At 33.1% G+C, this 19,234-nt stretch overlaps 2 protein-coding genes across 4 annotated transcripts; one reads left to right on the top strand and one right to left on the bottom strand.

Moving 5' to 3' along the window:
* The first annotated feature begins 41 nt into the window (after positions 1–41).
* LOC25499579 (uncharacterized) lies at positions 42–5,088 on the top strand. Of its 3 annotated transcripts, XM_024770079.2 has the most exons (9): positions 42–231; positions 869–1,255; positions 1,463–3,279; positions 3,364–3,633; positions 3,719–3,799; positions 3,929–4,040; positions 4,126–4,192; positions 4,392–4,424; positions 4,707–5,088. In XM_024770079.2, exons 1-8 carry the CDS (start codon positions 198–200, stop codon positions 4,402–4,404), a joined length of 2,781 nt encoding a protein of 926 aa, XP_024625847.1. In that variant the 5' UTR covers positions 42–197; the 3' UTR covers positions 4,405–4,424; positions 4,707–5,088. The 3 variants fall into 3 exon arrangements, 2 of the variants coding, with proteins under 2 accessions (XP_024625847.1, XP_013450331.1); XR_003006801.2 differs by having other exon boundaries at positions 4,126–4,424; XM_013594877.3 differs by lacking the exon at positions 4,392–4,424.
* A 2,636-nt stretch (positions 5,089–7,724) lies between these two features.
* Positions 7,725–10,228, bottom strand: LOC25499578 (U1 small nuclear ribonucleoprotein C). Its single transcript, XM_013594876.3, has 5 exons — positions 10,067–10,228; positions 9,928–9,970; positions 9,772–9,813; positions 8,707–8,974; positions 7,725–8,369 (listed from the first exon to the last, which is right to left on the bottom strand). The coding sequence occupies exons 1-5, from the start codon at positions 10,072–10,074 to the stop codon at positions 8,062–8,064; spliced, it is 669 nt and encodes a 222-aa protein (XP_013450330.1). The 5' UTR covers positions 10,075–10,228; the 3' UTR covers positions 7,725–8,061.
* Positions 10,229–19,234: the final 9,006 nt, after the last annotated feature.

Raw genomic sequence — 19,234 nt, 5'->3', positions numbered from 1 at the left:
TTTTGATTTTCCCCTCTCTCCATTCATACATAAATTCTTTTCCATCTTCACCCTCAGCATCTATGTTATCAATCTCATCACAGTGTTAGGGTTTTACTTCATTTTCCCTCTCATCAAGTTCCTCGTCCATTTACGCTGTGATTTCAATCAAGTTTCACAAATTATTAAAAAAAAGAACCAAAGGATTTCTCAATCCAATGGCAAACACTCAACCTTCATCTGCACCTTCTGGTAATTTTCGATTCTTCAACGCTTTTCTTTCTTTCATTATTTTTATTTATTTATTTATTCAGTTTACTGTATTCAATTTTCTCATTTTCTGTGCGATTTGAAGTTGTTCAGAAACTGCATTTTTTTTACTTTCTGAATGTACTACTATTGTAGTTTCGTCTTCAATTTTGTTTTAATTATTATACCTGTTTGTGATGGAAGTAAAACTCATTGATGATCAATCTCATTCATAACTTAATTAGAAACTAAAATAGAGATTAATTGAGTATGTTCGATTTCGTATCATCCATAGTGTGGTACTGCATTGTAAAATATGCAACATGTTGATTTGAAAAACGTAAGAAAAATGTAGTAAAAATTAAGAACTAACTGTGAACTCTGTAGCACCGACACTTGTGAAGGAAGCCAGACACCTACACAACACTGACACATGTAATTACGCTTAATTTATTCATATTTTTCAAATTTTTATCGGTGTCGACATGTCTGTGTCAGTATCATGTTGATGTATGTGTATGTGTCAGTGCTTCATAGGTTGTGAATATTATTGCTTATGTTTCTTTCTGTTGATTATTATGGAATATTATATAGATAAAACTTTGTTAGGTTGATAAGAATGTTGATTCAATATAATTAGGAGATGAAGTTAATGATACAAATGGAAATGAGAACTATCATGAAACTGAGCTTTTTGAGGACACCTTAGTGATTGATGATAAATTCACCGAAACTGGGTTGGAAATTCTCGATCTGAATAATACTGAGATTGTAGAGGATTCAGAGCCTGTAGAGGATATGATAACTGGTACAGCATGTGAGTATGAGACAGAAGTGGTGCTTGATAGCGAGGACGAAGAAATGAATAATACAGGCAAATTGACAGTTGGTGAAAGATTTCTTCAGGCTAAAAGTAGTCCAGCGGTGAACAATTCTTCGGTGCTCTTCAAGAAGAGATTGCCTAAGCTACCGTGTGAGCAAGATAACTCAAAATCAAATGCCACAACTTGTGGGAAAACTGGTACTGGTATGTGTTTTCTAATTTTTATCACAGCCATTTAACATTAAGAGACTGTTTTTGGTATTTTTTATAATTTTGCTTATTTTTTTGTGAACTATTCTTGCTTTAACTTACCGTGATAAATACCTTATTAATAAGTAGTTTACCAAGTAAATGCAATTTCTAGAGCATTTCATGAATGATTGACATTTGAAAAACATAATGTGCTTGAAGGTGACAAAGGAGCTTCAAATGATGCTGAGAGCTTTGATGACAACAACCATCAATATCCACCTGCTATGTCATATGATGCTCACTCACCAACCGTAGCTGCACTAGGTTTCGTGGATCAGTACTTGTCATCAATAGATGTGGATCTATTTCAAGGATTTCAAAATGGAAAGATTGCTATGGAGAAGTCACCTCAAGTCTCGAGTGCGAGAGGATCGATTAGTCTGGCTAAGAAAGTTAAAGCTCAAACGCAAAATGAAGATAAAGACCCATTCAAATGGGCTGACAAGGATCAAAATTTAAAAGAAGCTGGTATTTTCTGTAAAAAACTTGAAGCATCTTTCAATTTTGGAAGCCATGGACTGACGTATAAGAGAAGAAAACAGCAAAAAGGTAGTCGTCTTCAGAACCAAGGAAAATGTAGTGCAAGTAATGGATGTGATGAGAACCAAGGAAACTATAGTGATGAGAATTTAGTCCAAGAACCAACAATGGCAATTGACAATAATAACTCTCTCAAAGAGTTGTATGTTGAGTCGCGTGCCGCAAGAGACGATGTTGATATTTATTCTAGTGTAGCAGGTACAGAAGACATGTCTGATATTGGCTTAGACACTCAAATAGCTGCTGAAGCTATGGGTGCTTTAGCCAATCTGTCCCCTGTCGGCTTTCATTTCAGTGATGCTCACCAACCAAAGAACATGTTTGATGCATCTTTGAGTGATTTAAAACAAGCTCATAAGGAAAATTCTTCATTTAAAGAGAATCATGGTTCACATTCTATTGCACTAAAATCCAACAAGCGAAATGTATCTTCCTGTAGGTTCAGCAAAGTAACTTCTAAGTCCTCTAGCGAGCAAACTTACAATCAAGACTCAAATCTTGTCTCAGGGAAAATGAAAAAAATAATGGGAAGTAAGTCAACTATTGAAGGGCAGTTCAAAAATAATACCAGTTCATCAGTATGCAGTGAAAGTGTATCACATAAAGAGGTTTGCTTACTAGAAGAGGATATAAGTTTTCAACCTGCTTCCAAAGAGCCCAAAATCCAGAATAAGAGCAGATGGACAAGAATGACACATCAACCAAGCCATCCTATAGAGAAGAACAATAATGTTGAAGAGGATATAATTAGATATAAGAGGAAGGGAAAGTGTTTAGTGGCAGATCCAGTGGTGTCAGACGTTAAGACTAAACGTCTTAATTTATCTACTACCTCATATGGAGTGGCTAGGAAGAGCAGTTTGAACCACCAGATTGAATTTAGTCCGCAGATATCAGTTACAAGCAGTTTTTCAAAGATTGATTCTTGGGCTTGTCCAAAAGGACCAAGAGGTAAAAGAAAGCGAGCTAATGCCCCAAGAGTTTTGGGTATTGATGATAAAGAAAACAATGTCTATTCCACTAGAAGTTTAGAGGGCCGAAATGCTGTGCGTAAATCTCGTCTTCTCCCAGTTTCAGCTGGTGATGCTATAAAATTTGAAAACCTGCATGATATGCGTCCCTTGTTGCTGGCACATGTTGAAATATTATCAAACAAGAGTGTTGTACAATCGAGTTCAGAAATTTCCGCTTCAGTTGGTCCAAGTGAAGGCATAAAAATTTCAAATGCTAACCACACATGCAATGAGCACCGCAAAAAAGCATGTGAGAAAAACCTGCCAAAGTCTTCACTTTTGAAGGAACTTATCAGATTAGGTGTTCCCAAATCCACATCAGAAATGATGAGTAAAGATTTGAGACATCGAAGAGATATGACAAATGTTCGAGTTCTGTTTAGTCAACATTTGGATGACAATGTCCTCAAGCAGCAACAGAAGGTAAATTATTGCTTTTATGCTTATGATTGGAGATGCTAAATGTTGTGATTATCAACTAGTGATGTTGTTTTATCCTCCTTGCAGATCTTGGCGCGTCTTAATATATCTACTGCATCAAGCTCAATGGAAGCCACTCATTTCATAGCAGACAAGTTTACACGTACAAAGAATATGCTGGAAGCAATGGCTCTTGGTAACTTAGTATTGACACACTCATGGCTTGAGAGTTGTGGACAAGCCAACTTTTTGATTGATGAGAAAAATTATATTTTGAGGGATATGAAAAAGGAAAAGGAAATAGGCTTTAGCATGCCAGTTTCTCTTGCTCGAGCAAGACAAAAGCCACTCCTGAAGGTATTTGTATTATTGTATATAAACTTCAGTTATGCTAAAATTCTTATGCACTCTTGCCTCAAAATCTGGTTGCTTCGCTCTACAGGGTAAACGAGTCTACATAACACCACACATCAAACCTAATAAGGAAGTGGTTGCAAGCTTGGTTACCGCTGTTCATGGTCAGGTATGCCTATTCATCTATGCATGCCACTCCACAGCTGCAATTGACCTGTGGTTTCAATATTAGGTGTTTTGGATTATTTCTTATGTTGTGTTCATCACATATTCTTTATAAATTGTTTTCATTCTTCAGCTAGTGGATGAAAATCAGATATTTGCAGACAAGAATGATAATATCTTAGATGATCTATTGATTCTTTCTTGTGAAGAAGACTTTGCAATATGCCGCCATTTCCTTAAGAGAGGTTTTGAATTCTTCCATCTTCTCAATGAACAACACAGTTGCATTTTATCCTTTATTCATGTGACATATAAGACTTAAATTTGCAGGAGCTGCTGTTTACAGTTCGGAGCTTGTTCTGAATGGAATTATTATCCAGAAATTGGAACTCGAGAGGTATAACTTGATATATGAGAGCCATTTATCCTTCATATTGATGATATGATATTTAGACATTTGGAACTCGTGAGGTATGATGATATAATATTTGGAACATGATATATTAACCTAACTATACAAAGGCTGCCTTTGATCTGTACTATGTATAGCTAGCTATCTCACACTATGATGAACCTAACATTTTCATTCTTGCCAGTTGCCACTCTTGAAGTTGTTGTATCTGAACTAGGTACGCGGTGAAGTTATATTATCTCTAAAGTGAACAAATATGGTTATTTTTTATCCTTCAATTTTGGTGTGTTAAGACCACAATGCACATAAGGATGAAAACACTCTTGTACACTTAGAGATAAATTCACTTTGGAACTTCGTATATATGATGTAGCAAGTCTATTGTTCTGCGCTCTAGAATAAGGAAAGAATGCACTGTATTTTTTGTAAAATGATGGTTACGCATTATCTTGACAATCTTGTTAAAATTTAACATTGCTGTGAACTTCATCTTTGGCAGGCATAAACTGTTCGTGAATAAACTCAGTAGATGTAATTGGTTTGGGAAGGTTTACAGAAAGCGTTTGAGTCCTTTATCTTGAGAATAGCTGATTTCTGAGGCAAATTATTATTACTGTGGTTGACTGAATTGATAAAAACAATGGCCCTTTTTTCTCAGATGTTGACGTACAGATGCTACTTGGTCAGTTACTTACAAATGCAACTTAGTCTCCTTTATGTTGTTTTGAGCCATGTTCAACTCAAGTGACTCAATGACGGCAAATGATATCTATGGAATGCTCTTTTTTGTAAAAGGAGTCATTTTAATGTAATATAAGTTGACCAAGGTGTGTATGGATTCTGATGAATTTATCTTTATAGATAATGTTTTATTTTTATTTTCTCATGATTGCAACTGACAGCTTAGCTTTGTGTCAAACACTTTCAGATGAACTAATAACTTTTAGCTTATACGGTATCAACACACGTCCACTCAAATCTACAAAAGTCACATTAGTAAATTCAGCGAACTCTCACTGGTATTCACCTTTTGTTGGGGATAAGTTGTGTAATTTGTGAAACATAACGACTGAAATTTTGTTCACTATTGATCCTTTAAAATCATTGAATGTTTAAAGTTAATTAAAAAAATATATTTTATTTATATAAGACAATTTTGAGTCACATCCCAAAAAAAATTAGTTACACCCTCAGATGACTAAAATACGTTTAAAATTAAATAATTTATCAGTTGTATTCAAAGTCACAACCTTTGCAAATTGAGTTTATGTAATCTACAATGCATATGTAAGTTGAGTTTACATATTCGTATGTAAATTGAGTTTTTTATATAGCATGCTTAACATTGCTCACGTAAACTCATTTATGTAATTTTTTAAAATATGAATTTTAAGACGTATGCAAACTTAGATTGCGTACATATACAATTGCAATTTCGCTATTATCATTTAATTTTAATTGAAATTAGGAGTAACGGGAAATTTTCAACTATCTATAAATTGTTCTTATATAATTAGATGATTTCACTTTAATTCTATCTGCGATGAATATAAATACTACAAAACCTTGTGAGTTGTGAACGAGCTATAGACACCAGATTTCATTGGGTAAGGATGCTTTCCAGCATGAAGTTGATTGACAGCACTAGTCACACTGATTTGGATTCAAAGTGCCAACACTGGCCAAGTTTTTTCAATGTACCAGAATATCAAACCTAGATCATCAAGGTTGACGAGCAAGTTGACACTACCTAACTGCTTGACCTTTGTACTACAAATATCAGCGAAAAAGTTTTGATTATTTTCAACAGTGTAAAGCTAAACATAATACCAAGAATAAGAAACTCATTATAGTTTTTTTTATTAATAATTCTTTTTTAAATTCAAGAAACCCATTATAGTTAGCTCACTAGCAGGTATGAAAACCAAATATGCAAATAGAAATTTTACATTAAACGGCCAGATTGGATATTCACAAAGGCAAAAACTAAAAGTGGAAAATTTCATAGGCTAGGTGTATGAACAGGATGTGAAGATGCTCTGATCTAATAATTTCCCGCGATTAAAAGAATTACTGCAAACCGATAATGCTAGAGCATAAGTTAAGACTAAAGCCAATTTTAATTTGGATTAGCTTCCAACTTATGGGAGCTTTCGAATTCAAATATATGTATGGCTCGGTATAATATATGATATGATATTAGTGTTTAGAGATAGATCTATCATTTTTTAGATACAAAAAATAATTGTTTAGAGACAAATCTATCATTTTTCAAACGGCCTGTACATACAGTGGCAGCGTTTGAAAGTTTTTCATGAGGCCAAATATTTAAGTCATGTTACTTCACTAAAATTTTAAGAAACTTCTTTGATATGTGGGCAAGATTTTAACCTTTTCATTATGATATAAGTGACCATTCAATCAACGCCAAAAATAACAGGTTCACAAGTCCCACCATGTCAAAATAATTACGATATTATTCGGCGCAAACATGAATTAAAGACACTGCAACCAAGTAGCCTAAAAACCAAAAAATCAGCAGCATACACACAACAGATAAATAAAAACCAGAAAATCAGCAGCAAACTTCAATGTTGCTATCAATTTCAACCCCCACCTCCCCCAAAATATAACAACACAGACTATCATAAAATAGCATATGCATACCAGCAAAACCGTCATCTTACTGAATACTGCATCAGATCCTCAATAAGTGTTGCAATACAAAACATCCACCCAGCAGGCCACAATCCAATTATTTTCATAGACATAGAGCAGGGCAGCTCAATTTCCTACAGAACTACAGCAGCATCAAAGTAAAGATGGCATTTGCAGCGTAATAATTCAATTTCATACATCAGAACCAGAAAAAATACCCAATTCTTTTCATATTGTAGCATCAAAGTAGCCAACAACAATAAATCAATTCAATTTGCATAGGAAACCAATTCAATCACAACATAAAAGTACCCAATTCGCATAGGAAATCGATTAAGGAAGGATTGAACTTATTGATTCCTGAGGGACAAACAAAGACACGCACAGTGGAGAGGGGGGACATTGTGTCACACACGCAGACAAACGTGCACGGAAGGAACGGTACACAGTCAGGCGGCAAAACACGAGCTGGGGCAAATGGAATGGAGTAGCAAAAGGAGAGCATGGTATTTATGGTTGGAGTGTAGGTGTTATAATTTTCTTTTTGGAGTGGTCGTGGCCACCATATGTCCTAACTAAGTTCCGCCTATCGTGGTGTACTACTACGAGTAAAAGACTTGAACTCACAACGGTATCTACGAATTCTTTACCGAGGAGAACAGCTGGTGGTGGAACTTTTGCCATCAAATTCAATGATTTTGGGTATCAATCCATTTACTGAACATATTTTGTTAAAAAAGGAATTCATCGCACTTTACAAGAAACAGCAATGCTCAGTATCAGTTTTCAGTATTTTTTTTTTTTTTTTTGGTGCAAGTTTTCAGTAAATTTTAACAAAGTTATTATATCACAAGGAAAATTCTAGGCAACTAAAAATTCTTTCACTCAGGAATAGTAATCCGTACAACTTTTCCTCACATCCATGCCGCTTGAGAAACTACATTCCAAAAATCTTAAAATAATGTTGCTACAAATACAAGATGGCAAATAAGGGTCCCCCAATTGATCAATTGCTGATAAGAAGAGCATAAAAAGATATAATCAGAACTCCCATGGGCCATGGCAGATATAAAACTTGCAGTCAATGTGAGAATCTATGTAAATAACTAACTCCCTCTGCCAATTACCATAGGAAACAGCAAGAATAAGTACTGTATTAGGTACTTCCATACAAAATAGCATTATGGCTGACCAGGTTAGTTATTTCCCTCAGGTGGTTGAGTGTTGGCATTGTAACTTTCATAGCCTCCGGTTGATGGTGGTTGAGCGTTGGCATTGTAACTTTCATAGCCTCCGGTTGACGGTGCTGATGAATTGGCTGGATATGTTGCTGATGAAACCATGGGGGGAGCACCATTGGAGGCTGGTGCTGCAGTGTTTCCAGGAACCATCGGTGGTGGAGGTAGTGTCGGCGGCCTAGGAAGGGTATTTGTTTGACCAGGTACTAAGGGAGCACCAGGTGGAGGTAAAGTTGGTGGCATGCCAGGTGCAGAATAATATCCTCCTGTGCATTCCAAACGAAACCAGTTACACCACATGAACAAAGCAACTAGTTGTTAATGCTTGAACATGAGCACAGGCACAATTTGACTTACAATTTTAATTCAATAGAATAATAGATTTTTAAAAATTGAGAAAAGCCAAACAACCAAGTAACATTGTTGGAAATTGAAATTCCCAATAAAATGAAAGTCAATCAAGTAATTTGCAGTGAACTATCAACATACTCATAATCACATTTGAGGTAAACAGAATAAAAAGAGAAACTATATCTGCATGTAAAATGAGTGAAAAAGATGCTTCAATGAAAAGAGCGGACGAGTGGTAGAGATGGTATCTACCTGGTGCAATAGGACCTGGCCTAGGCATCATCATAGGTCTCATCCCTGGGAAAAGTTGTTGTCCACCAAAGCCTGGAACACTTCCAGGAATTGGCAACCTTGGTGGTGGCAAGATGGGCATAGAAGGCCTTTGAGCCATCATGGGATTAAAAGCTACACCAACTTGCTGAAATGCTGCAGCTTGCCCGAGATGTTCCTTAATCCTTTGATCAATTAAACTTTGGGTTTGTTGCTCTTCAAATTGCAGGTAGTATTGCCTCACATTTGCCTTAAAAGATGAAAAGACGTTAACATCACAGATACAATGTAAAGCCCTTATCTTAAAAGATCAGAATAAAACTATAAGCCTTAATACAATCATCTTGTTGTCAATAGTCACGGTATATTATTATATAACCTGACACAGTTTTGTTTGGCCAGACACAATTTTGAGCTTATAACTTATAAGCTCATATATGACTAAAAAAGACTCATTTGGTAACAGTTATTTTCTCACAAGCATTTTTTTTACAGAATTTTCTCACGAGTTTATAACTTATTTTTACTAGCTTATGGCATATTTTTTATATAAGCTAATTCAGGCAGCTTAAAGCTTATCATTTTTTCTCTTCATTTTATGCCAGACATGTCTTTTTATATCATTTCATGTTTATAAGTTAGTTCAACCACTGATTTTACCAAATACTACAAATTCAATCATCTAGCTAATCTACTACAAGCTATCAATTACCCACTATAAAGCTAGCTTATCAGCTATCCACTATTTTTTACCAAATAAAGCCTTAATATACACATTATAAATATTACTAATTTGTCTTGAGAGATGAGAATTCAGAGTTGGACACATAACACATTCATACACAAAATGGCCACATTAAAAACAACGCGACTTTTCTTAATAATAAGTGAAAATAGCAAAGAATAACTTTTTTATTTGAAACGGCGAATGTTAGTATTGTTAGTTTTTATACTGGATCTGGAGATTGAACCCACGACTTCTTATGACACCGCTAGCATAAAGAACATACAATAAGGGACAGGAAAGTATTTCATATTCCATAGTACCTTGTGTTTGTAACCTGAATTATGTTGCTTTCTTACAGATGGCTGCAAGAAACAAAGAAAACAAAGTAAAATTATGTAATTGTGACCAACAACCTTTTCATGGAATTAAAACAAAAACTTAATTTTCCATCAAAAAATTTATAACCCTAAACTTACAGAATCGTGGGTCAAGTAGGTATCGCAGTAGTCACAGTAATAGCTGCAAATTGGAAGGAAAAAAAAAAGAAAAAAAAAGTGAGTGATTAAGGAGTAATAACATGAATTGAATTAAGATGAAATTTGAATAAAGAAGTACCGAGGCATCGCGGTTTGAATTGTAATGGCTCCTTCTCCTTCGAGAGCTGAACCGATCAGTGGATGATGAATTCGAAGAAGAAACAGAACAGAGATGAGAGAACCCCTAAAACGCTATTACTTTCTCTGCTTGCTATGGTGTAGTGGGGGTAAATTGAAATTAAAACCCTAAAATTTTAAAGTGAAAACATTTTTTTCCTCCTTCAAAAAAAAAAAATCTTTGTTTTTTGACAAGGTAAAATATGTAAATTCAATAACCATCTCTAATTCAGTAAAATGTGTTGTGGGTTTAACTTAGTTAGTATGGATAATCCATAAGTTTAAACTATGAACACATTATTTATTCACTATGAAAACAATGATTTTATAGTCATTAGATTATTTGCAACAAAAAACAATAAAATAAATTGAATAATTTTATCTTGTAAAAATTAATTAATTTAAGACTCAAATATGTTTTTGGTCTTTACAGAGATACCAACCTATTTTACGAGTTTATTTGAACTCCCTGCATTGATTATTATATCCGTCTAAATAATGATGGATGCATTTTGGTGGGATCATGGAGGTCCAAACAATAAAGGCATTCATTGCGGTTTTGGAAGAAATTGGCTATGCACGGGGCATGGGTTTTAAGGATTTATCGGTTTTTAATCTCGCCATACTTGGTAAATAAGGTTGGAACCTGCTTCTTTTGTGTCTAATTTGTTTAAAGCAAGGTATTTCCCATCTTGCGTGGTATTCTTCGCGCGCTTTTCATTGTCTGAGGAGGTGTTCAATGGTGTATATGCACAAGTTCTTCTATCTCAATCCTTGATGAACCATGGCTTCAAAATGATCTATGCATTGACAATATACTATGCGCGGCACCTCTTTGTTTCGAGGTTTCACGGTTAATAACTCATTGATGATGCACAGAAACGGTGGGAAACGAATCTGATTTATCAAGTTTTCTTAAAGGATATGGCAAAATGATATTATTAATACATCGTTGATTCCTCGTGTTTCTAAGGACCGTATGATTTGGAAAGCAGAAAAGAACGATATTTACTCGGTTAAATGTGCTTACAGACTTTATGTTGAGAAACTAGTAGATACTTTGCTTCTGAGACGGCCAGATTATTGGTCGGGGTATAAGGAAGTTGAAGGTACCACCAAAAATCAAGAATTTCATATGGCGTGTGTGTCTTGGTTGTTTGCCAACAAGAGTCCGAATACAAGATAAAATTGTGCAATGTCTGGTAAATTGTGTTAGTTGTAACGAAGAAGTAGAAGATTTAGTTCATGTCTTTTTTCGTTGTCCATTTAATGTTCATGTGTGGTTGCTGACTAGCTGGTTTATGGGACGAAGTCCTTGTTGCAATTCCATATAACATTACCGCAGAGGAAGCTATATCTTCGTTACTTCACAAGTTGTTAGACATATCTTGAATCATAAAAACTCGACGAGAGCATTTAAATAATGGTAAAATTTTAGTCTTTTGCATGTCTTACCGAATAAAATGTTTTTTTGCTCATGTTTTTAATTTGATATATGTTGATGGGGATATTGTTGGATGAAAATAAAATTGTAATGTTTGATCAAATTTGAAACATTGTTGAAAATAAATTGTTTTTAACTTTTAATTAATTTTAATGTTGGAAATAAAAAAGTGTATTGTCTAGCAAAAAAACTGCAACAACCGAACCAACTCAAATCACATTGATTTGGTTTGATTTTATTTTAAAAGTCAACCGGACCAAACCAGACCGCGTATTTTTTTATCATACGGTTTGAATGACTTTTAACTTCGAAACTGAATCAAACTGCACCGCAAACACCCATAATTTTACAGGGATACTCTTACCATGTATTGGTCTATTCATTATTATCATATATGTAAATTAAAAAAATGTTAAATTTTCTATACTATATACAAAGAGAATAAGAGATTTTGGGCTGACTTTTTGTACCCTTAAACAATTTTTTTTCATAATACTATTATGTTATTGGTGTTATTGATAAAGATAATAATTTTTATTATATTTATTGTATTATTGTTGTCATTGAAAGGGATAAATATGGTTTGTCGAATTTGTTGCATTTAAAAGTCACAGATATCTATAAATATAGTTTTAATCTATATAAAAAAATGTATATAAAATATCTTTTGTAATTTATATGCAGATTTCTATAAAAAAAAAAGTTGTTGATAAGCTACACGCGCTATTATAATAAAATTAAAAAAAAAACAGAAAAATAAAGACGTGAGTGTCCTTCTTTTCATTAGTTAAGAACTAGACTTCCATCCGTGCTGCCGCACAGATCATATACATTGAAAAAAAAATATTAAAATGCAATTTATTAACTACTTATGCAACTACATTAGTAGTCGTATTTATGCAATCACCGTAACATTCCAGTCATATAGACTTTCTCCCCAATGTTGCTACCTGATATTACCTTTCTTTCAAGAATATATCTACCCAACTTTGTAATTATCAACCGAGTACCATTACATAGGCTTGCAGTAAAGTCCAAATATCAACTATCAATTTTAATTTGTGATTCGGAAGACTAAAAGAATTGTGTTAAAAAATTTAGACGTATGAACATCATCGACCTATTGACCATTGAGGTGTGAGCAAAGAGAATCGCAGCTGTCGCGTCATTTTTCGGAGATCAAGGCTATTTGATTAGCTTTTGACTCACTAATTTATTTCACGACTGAACATTTAATTTTTTAAGAAAGAGGGAAAAAAAGTTCAAAACACCCCATATTGAGATTTAGGGTTCGGGGGTTGGTTATATTTAGGGAAGGTATTAGCACCCTAAATATTCGTAGTACTCTACGAGAACCTCTTGATTTTATTTAATTAATGTGCTATAACTTGCTTATTATTTTTTCGAAAAGAAGGAATTAAAGTGATAAAAATAAAGACCTAATTATCTACATTTTTATTGATTTGGAAGGACATGGTCCTCTGCCTACGTACCCGTGAGGGATCAAAACCTCGTAGTTCGGGGTAGAAATTGACGTTTGATTTGTTTTGTGTTTTTTATAAGTTTTGAAAAAGTTTTAAAGAGAAAAGCCAAGTGGCAAATAAGATTTGGTTTGTATTTTTTAATTTAAAAGAAAATGAACTCAAGGTATGATTAAATTGATTGAAAGTTTGATTAAGAAAAATAAAATAAAAAAAAGGATCACTTGATTTTGGAATCAAGGTTTATTATGAAAATATTTTTGTGATTTTTGATTATTTGCATGTTTTTTGTTGTTTTTTGGAATATTAAATAAAAATTAAACTAACGGAGCAATAAAAATAAAAGCGCGTGGATTTTTGTAGTGACGTTGGATCACCACAAAATCCCTAATCTATTTTTTTTTGCATTTTTGGATATATATATATATATATATATATATATATATATATATATATATATATATATATATATATATATATATATATATATATATAAGGCGGTAAAGAAATAAAAGGACACACACCCACACACTTTTCTCATTTATATTTACGTTGGACCTAAATACATTCTAATTGCTGAAAAATAAATAACAATAATTAAAATGCTAAATAAAATAAAATGAAAAAATGCTAAAAAGAAATAAAATGCAAGAAAATAAAAGAAATGGACAATCGAAGGGACAAAAATTACCGAAGGGACAGAAGAAAAAAAGGGAGAAGAAAAGAATAGCTCGTTAACACAAGCTAAAGAGGGAGAAGAGAGAAAAGTTCTTTGACAACTCAAGAGAACTTTTGGTGTGTGAAATAGTGTGGAATGAGGGTTCTATTTATAGGTGAGGAGGTTGATGAAAAAAGGAAAAATTGTTTAATGAAAATGATGGACAATTATGGTGAATTTTGAAAAAGGAATGTTAAAGTTGACATTTGACTTGAAATTTTTTAGACCTTGGACATTTTATTTTTGGACCTATTGACACTTTGTTTTTTTTTTTTACACTAATTAATTAAAAATAAATAAAATAAAAATAAAATAAATCTAATACGAAATAAAATAAAAACAAATTAAACTAAATTATGTAAAGAAAAATAAAATTAAAAGATGGAAAATAAAAATTATTAAATATAAAAATAGTAACTAAACTTAAAATTAAAATTAATAAAAGATGGAAATTAGATAATGAAAATAAAAAGAAAATAAAGAGAGAAAAGAGGGCCCGACTCGGAATCAAAAATGAGGTATTTTTAAAATACCTCCTTGCCGAATTTTTACTGAAAAATCAGAGATCGATCAGGATCAAGTGACATGTGTCAGTGGGGCCTTAGGTCAAAAATTGGGGTATGATAGCAGCTTAAAAAATGGTTAATCAAACATAGAAACAACTCCAATGGAGCTACACTTGTATACTAACGTACATTAAAATAACTTTAAAATACATGGCACATACACTATTGCCATACTATATAACTCAAGAGAGGCTAAAAATCTATTTTGGTATGAGATTTCTTATACTAAAATAAGAGCATCAGTACACTAAAATCACCCTATCAATCTCTTTAGGATCTCAAACATCTAATTCAGTGATGAAATAAATAGTAGCTTGCCATAGCTAAATAATTTTATGTTCCATGAACTCCAAGCTTCTTGCCTTTCTTTTTCACAATGCTTAAGTGGTACAACTCCAAGATACAACTCCATTCAATCGCCGACACTTACTTTTTCTCACAGCCATGTCAATTCAAAATTCATGTACACATAGTTCTGAACTAACACAAAAACCAATAGAGTTGCATCACATGACTGTTGCAAAACACACTTTATGCAGAAAAATTACAGCAGGAATCAACAGGGTTAGCGACACCTTATAAATCCTTACCACCAAAGATTAATAAATAACCACCATCACAATAGCACTCCAAGTTGCATCTAAATTAATAAAGCGACAACACCTATAGTATATTTTTCATAACATAACAATATAAGATGTGAACACCTATGAAATCAACTTTGCATTCTTAGATAGCTGCATGCAATCATTCTACAATATATTAAGCTCGTAATCAAAGTACAATAACACACCAAGCTAACTACCATACTTATCAGGCCTAAGACAGTCCATGGCGTCGAAAGTTCATTGCTAAACAACAAACAACTTTGTGTCAGGTATTGCTCCTGACAACAAAATCTCAGATCATTTAAGCTACTCAATTTGACATATCTAAAAGGTAACATGAGTTCCTTCAACAAAGGAGAAAAAAAAACTGAACTGCAAGCTCAATAGAAACTATATCAAAGCATATCAATCTAAAATAAACACCATACAACCCTTTCACACACGTTCACATATCAATTAGGATACTATTATTTCAATTCATCATGTACAATTGAAATATGAAGACAATTTGTTGAGATGGCTTAGACACATCAATACAACCTAGAATAAATGAATAGATAGGCCTTCCAATTTCAAGATGTTGATGCAATGTAAATAATAAATAATACCATAAACATGAATGAATAATAAGCATGTAAATGGTACCTCAATTAGAAGTTTATTTCTTGAATGCAAGATTGTTCTACAACAAAGAAAAAAAATCAAATAAAAAATTTCATTCAATAAATTCAAAATAATTGCCAACCTGACACATTTATATTAATTACATAAGTATGTGTTTTCATGAAGAAGTTTAAATCATGTGAGAGGAGAAAGCAACTACAAAGACTACAAACCAAGTCAACTTTACAACATTACCATACTCAAATATGCAAAATGGACCAATTAGTAATATAAATGTGAAATGGTATTAACCTAAAAAAATCATGGTTAGTAGATATTAAGAAACTTATCAACCTAAAAAAAGGCATAGTTTATGTGAATCAGTATAGCCTACTTTTACCGTTATAAAACGCAACATAGATATACACAACATGTATATGCCATTTTTAGTTTTGCAAAAAATCAACCAAAAACACACTAAATTGATTGTATTCATAAAGAAATCAACCAAAAACACATTAAATTGCTTATATGTAATGAAACTGTAATCAAACAAAATTAATGAAACCTAATATGAAATGATTAATTGAACCTCTATGTAGAAAACTACAAAATCAGAATTGGTGAAACCCAATATGAAATTTTTGAGGGAAAATCTGAATTCTTACCACTCTTGTAGTTACCTTCGTCATTCTAGGTAAGTAGCACCCGACAAAATCTCTTGGGATCTCAATGGTCAATATGAAGATCATAATCAAATGATGTCAACCCTTTTTTGTAAGTAAATGAGAAGTAAGTGCCTCTACTACATCATTTGCAACAAAAAAAAAAAAAAAAAAATCCAAAGATTAGGTTATAGTTCGGAGGAAAAAAAAACATAAAATTTAGATGAAAACGATGAAATTTTGATGAGAAGAAATCAAACCTTTTTTTGAATTAGTAAGCGGAACGGATTAGCGGTTTTGTGTTTTTGTATAGGAAGGATTCAAAATCGAACCTTCTGGACTCAGTGATGGAGGAGAATCGAAAGAATGGGGTGAGAATCTGAAATCACTAATGGTGAAGGACTGTTGAGAATCGTTAATCCATCTGAAGGACTGGAAAAGTTGTCGTTAATCCATCGACGGCAGACTGTCTAGGCTGAGACGGTAGACGACAGATGGTGGCGATCGAGTTGACGACGACGAGGGTTGAGAGGAGAAATACGACTATGATGGAGGATAGATATGGTAGAAAGTCTGGTTATTGATATGTTGAGGGAGAGGTTTGCTGGTTGCGGTCGATGGATGGGGGAGAGAGAGGGTTGGTAGTGGTGATGATGATAAGAGGAAGAAGAAACATGTGAGCCTGTTTTGAGAAAAGAGGAAACGCGTGTATTGATATGTGAGACATGTATACGCCGTTTTCCAATGAAGAAGGGATATGAGGGAATTTGAAATTCAAATTTGAAATGGTTGGAGCCAAAAAAATTAAGTTTAGGGTTTTGCAATTAGGGTAGGCATGTTTGCTAACATTAGATATAAAGGATAAGGGGAAATTGCACTAACTTCCCTTGAGGTTTCATTGAATATCACAAACACCTCCTCTAGTTTTAAACTCTACACTCACCTCCCTTGGGGATTACATAGTTAGTAACGTTAAATATTTCCATGTTATGTGATTTTCCCTATAGGATTAATGATGAGAATTAGGGATTGAAAAGTCAAGAAACTCTCAAATTGATTTGCAGAGAAGAGCAAAGAAACCACTCGGTGCCGATTCCCAACCTTATTCTCTCAGCTTCCATTTATAATGAATTCAACATATTTAACTCATCGATATGACAAATTTTCAATGTTTAACTCTGTTATGGATACAAATTTGATTTGAGGCTTTTTCTCACATCATTATTTATCACTCTCACCCTGCATGCTTTTTCCAAAATCCCAATTGCTTCGGTGATATGTTAGGCTTTCAAGTGAGTAATGAAACGATGGAAAACATCTTGTCATAATGAAACGGTGGAAAATATTTTATATGTAGAGAGCCAAGGTAAGTAACGTGTTTTTAATAGAGTCAAACGATGTTAACAGGGGGGTCTATGTCAATTTGAAAATTAATTAAGAGATGTGAGTGTCGAGTTTAAAACTAGAGGGGATGTTTGTGATATTCAGTGAAATCTTAAGGGAGGTAAGTGCAATTTCTCCTAAGAATAATGCAAGTGTTATTAATTAGATTGTAGAATTAGAAGAGGAAAAAAGTAATTAATATTTTATTGAAAATTGAAAAATGTCATATGTTTTGGGACGCATTTTTTTTTTTTGTATATAGATTAGTTATTTCGTGAACGCCAGAGTAACAAAAGAAATTATTATATGTAGGGGTTGGAGTTCGAACCACGAACACCCCACTTATTCACCTTATAAGGTGAATTCTAGCCACTATGCTACCTAACAAAAAAAACAAAAAAAATTAAATTTTCCAAGTTGTTTTTTTTCTTTTCCATATAGTTCGTTCTCCCAATATTGAAGCTAGGCAGATTTTCACAAGATAACCAAATGCACTAAAATAAAATAAAACATATTTTTAAAATTAATTTATAATGAAAAAGCACTTTAATTTTAGTTATGTAAAATGTACATTGAAGTAATACCGAAAAAGATAAAAACTAATAATATCTATTAAATAAAAAATTTGAGTTCGACAATATTTCAGAGAGTCAAATTCAACCATAACTGACGCTATATATATTTTCAATGTAAGTAACTAAATCATTTTGCAAGAAACTCGTTTTCATTTTTTTTTCTTCTTAAATAAGTAAAAAGTCCCTATAAATTGGCGCATTTTTTGTTTTAGTCTCTGTAAGTTTTTTTGTTGCGAGACAAACCCTATATTTACCAAACGTTTTGGATATAGTTCATGTCGTTCAATTCCGTAAAAAAAACGATGAGCTGGCTAACATACCAATATGTGGCACTTCATAAGTTGAAACTAGTTGATGACTGAGGTTAGTATAGGCACTAAAACAAAAAACGCAATTTAACATAGAAACTAATTTAAAAAAACGTAATTTTCAATTTTTGAATTTTAAAAACTTAAAATCCCTTCTTCTTCCTCCCTCTCTCTATGGTCTTTCTTTCTTCCTCTCTCTATGGTGTACCGGAGCAGTAGCAGTATAGAAATATGAGGCAAGCATCAAATGGGACAATTGGATGTACCGATCTATCATAAAATGGGAGGATTGGAGTTATAGTTAGTGGTAGAGGATTTCTGATGTTTTTTAGCAAGACTTCAAACAAAAACTATTATAAATAAGGTTTAAATATGCAAACCGTTCCTGTAATTTGAGCGTATTTTGATTATCGTCCTTGTAAAAAAAATAAAATTTAATTACATCCTGTAAAAAAAAATTTGTTTTAAAAATGTCCCTGACCCCATTTCATTGGTGATTTAACAAGGTTTTGGGCCACGTGGCATAAGTTGCACAGTCAGCAACTGCCACATGGCCCAAAACCTTGCCAAATCACCAATGAAGTGGGGTCAGGGACATTTTTAAAACAATTTTTTTTTTACGGGGATGTAATTAATTTTTATTTTTTTTTACAGGGACGAAAATCAAAATACACTCAAATTACAAGGACGGTTTGCATATTTAAACCTATAAATAATAGGTTAACATATTATTGCATCATGGACTAAAACATTTTTACGTGTATATAGATATTTAAAAA

The sequence above is a fragment of the Medicago truncatula genome, chromosome 7, assembly GCF_003473485.1.
Source record: "Medicago truncatula cultivar Jemalong A17 chromosome 7, MtrunA17r5.0-ANR, whole genome shotgun sequence".
Classification (NCBI taxonomy): Eukaryota; Viridiplantae; Streptophyta; class Magnoliopsida; order Fabales; family Fabaceae; genus Medicago; species Medicago truncatula.
This window is presented reverse-complemented; position numbering and strand designations above follow the sequence as displayed.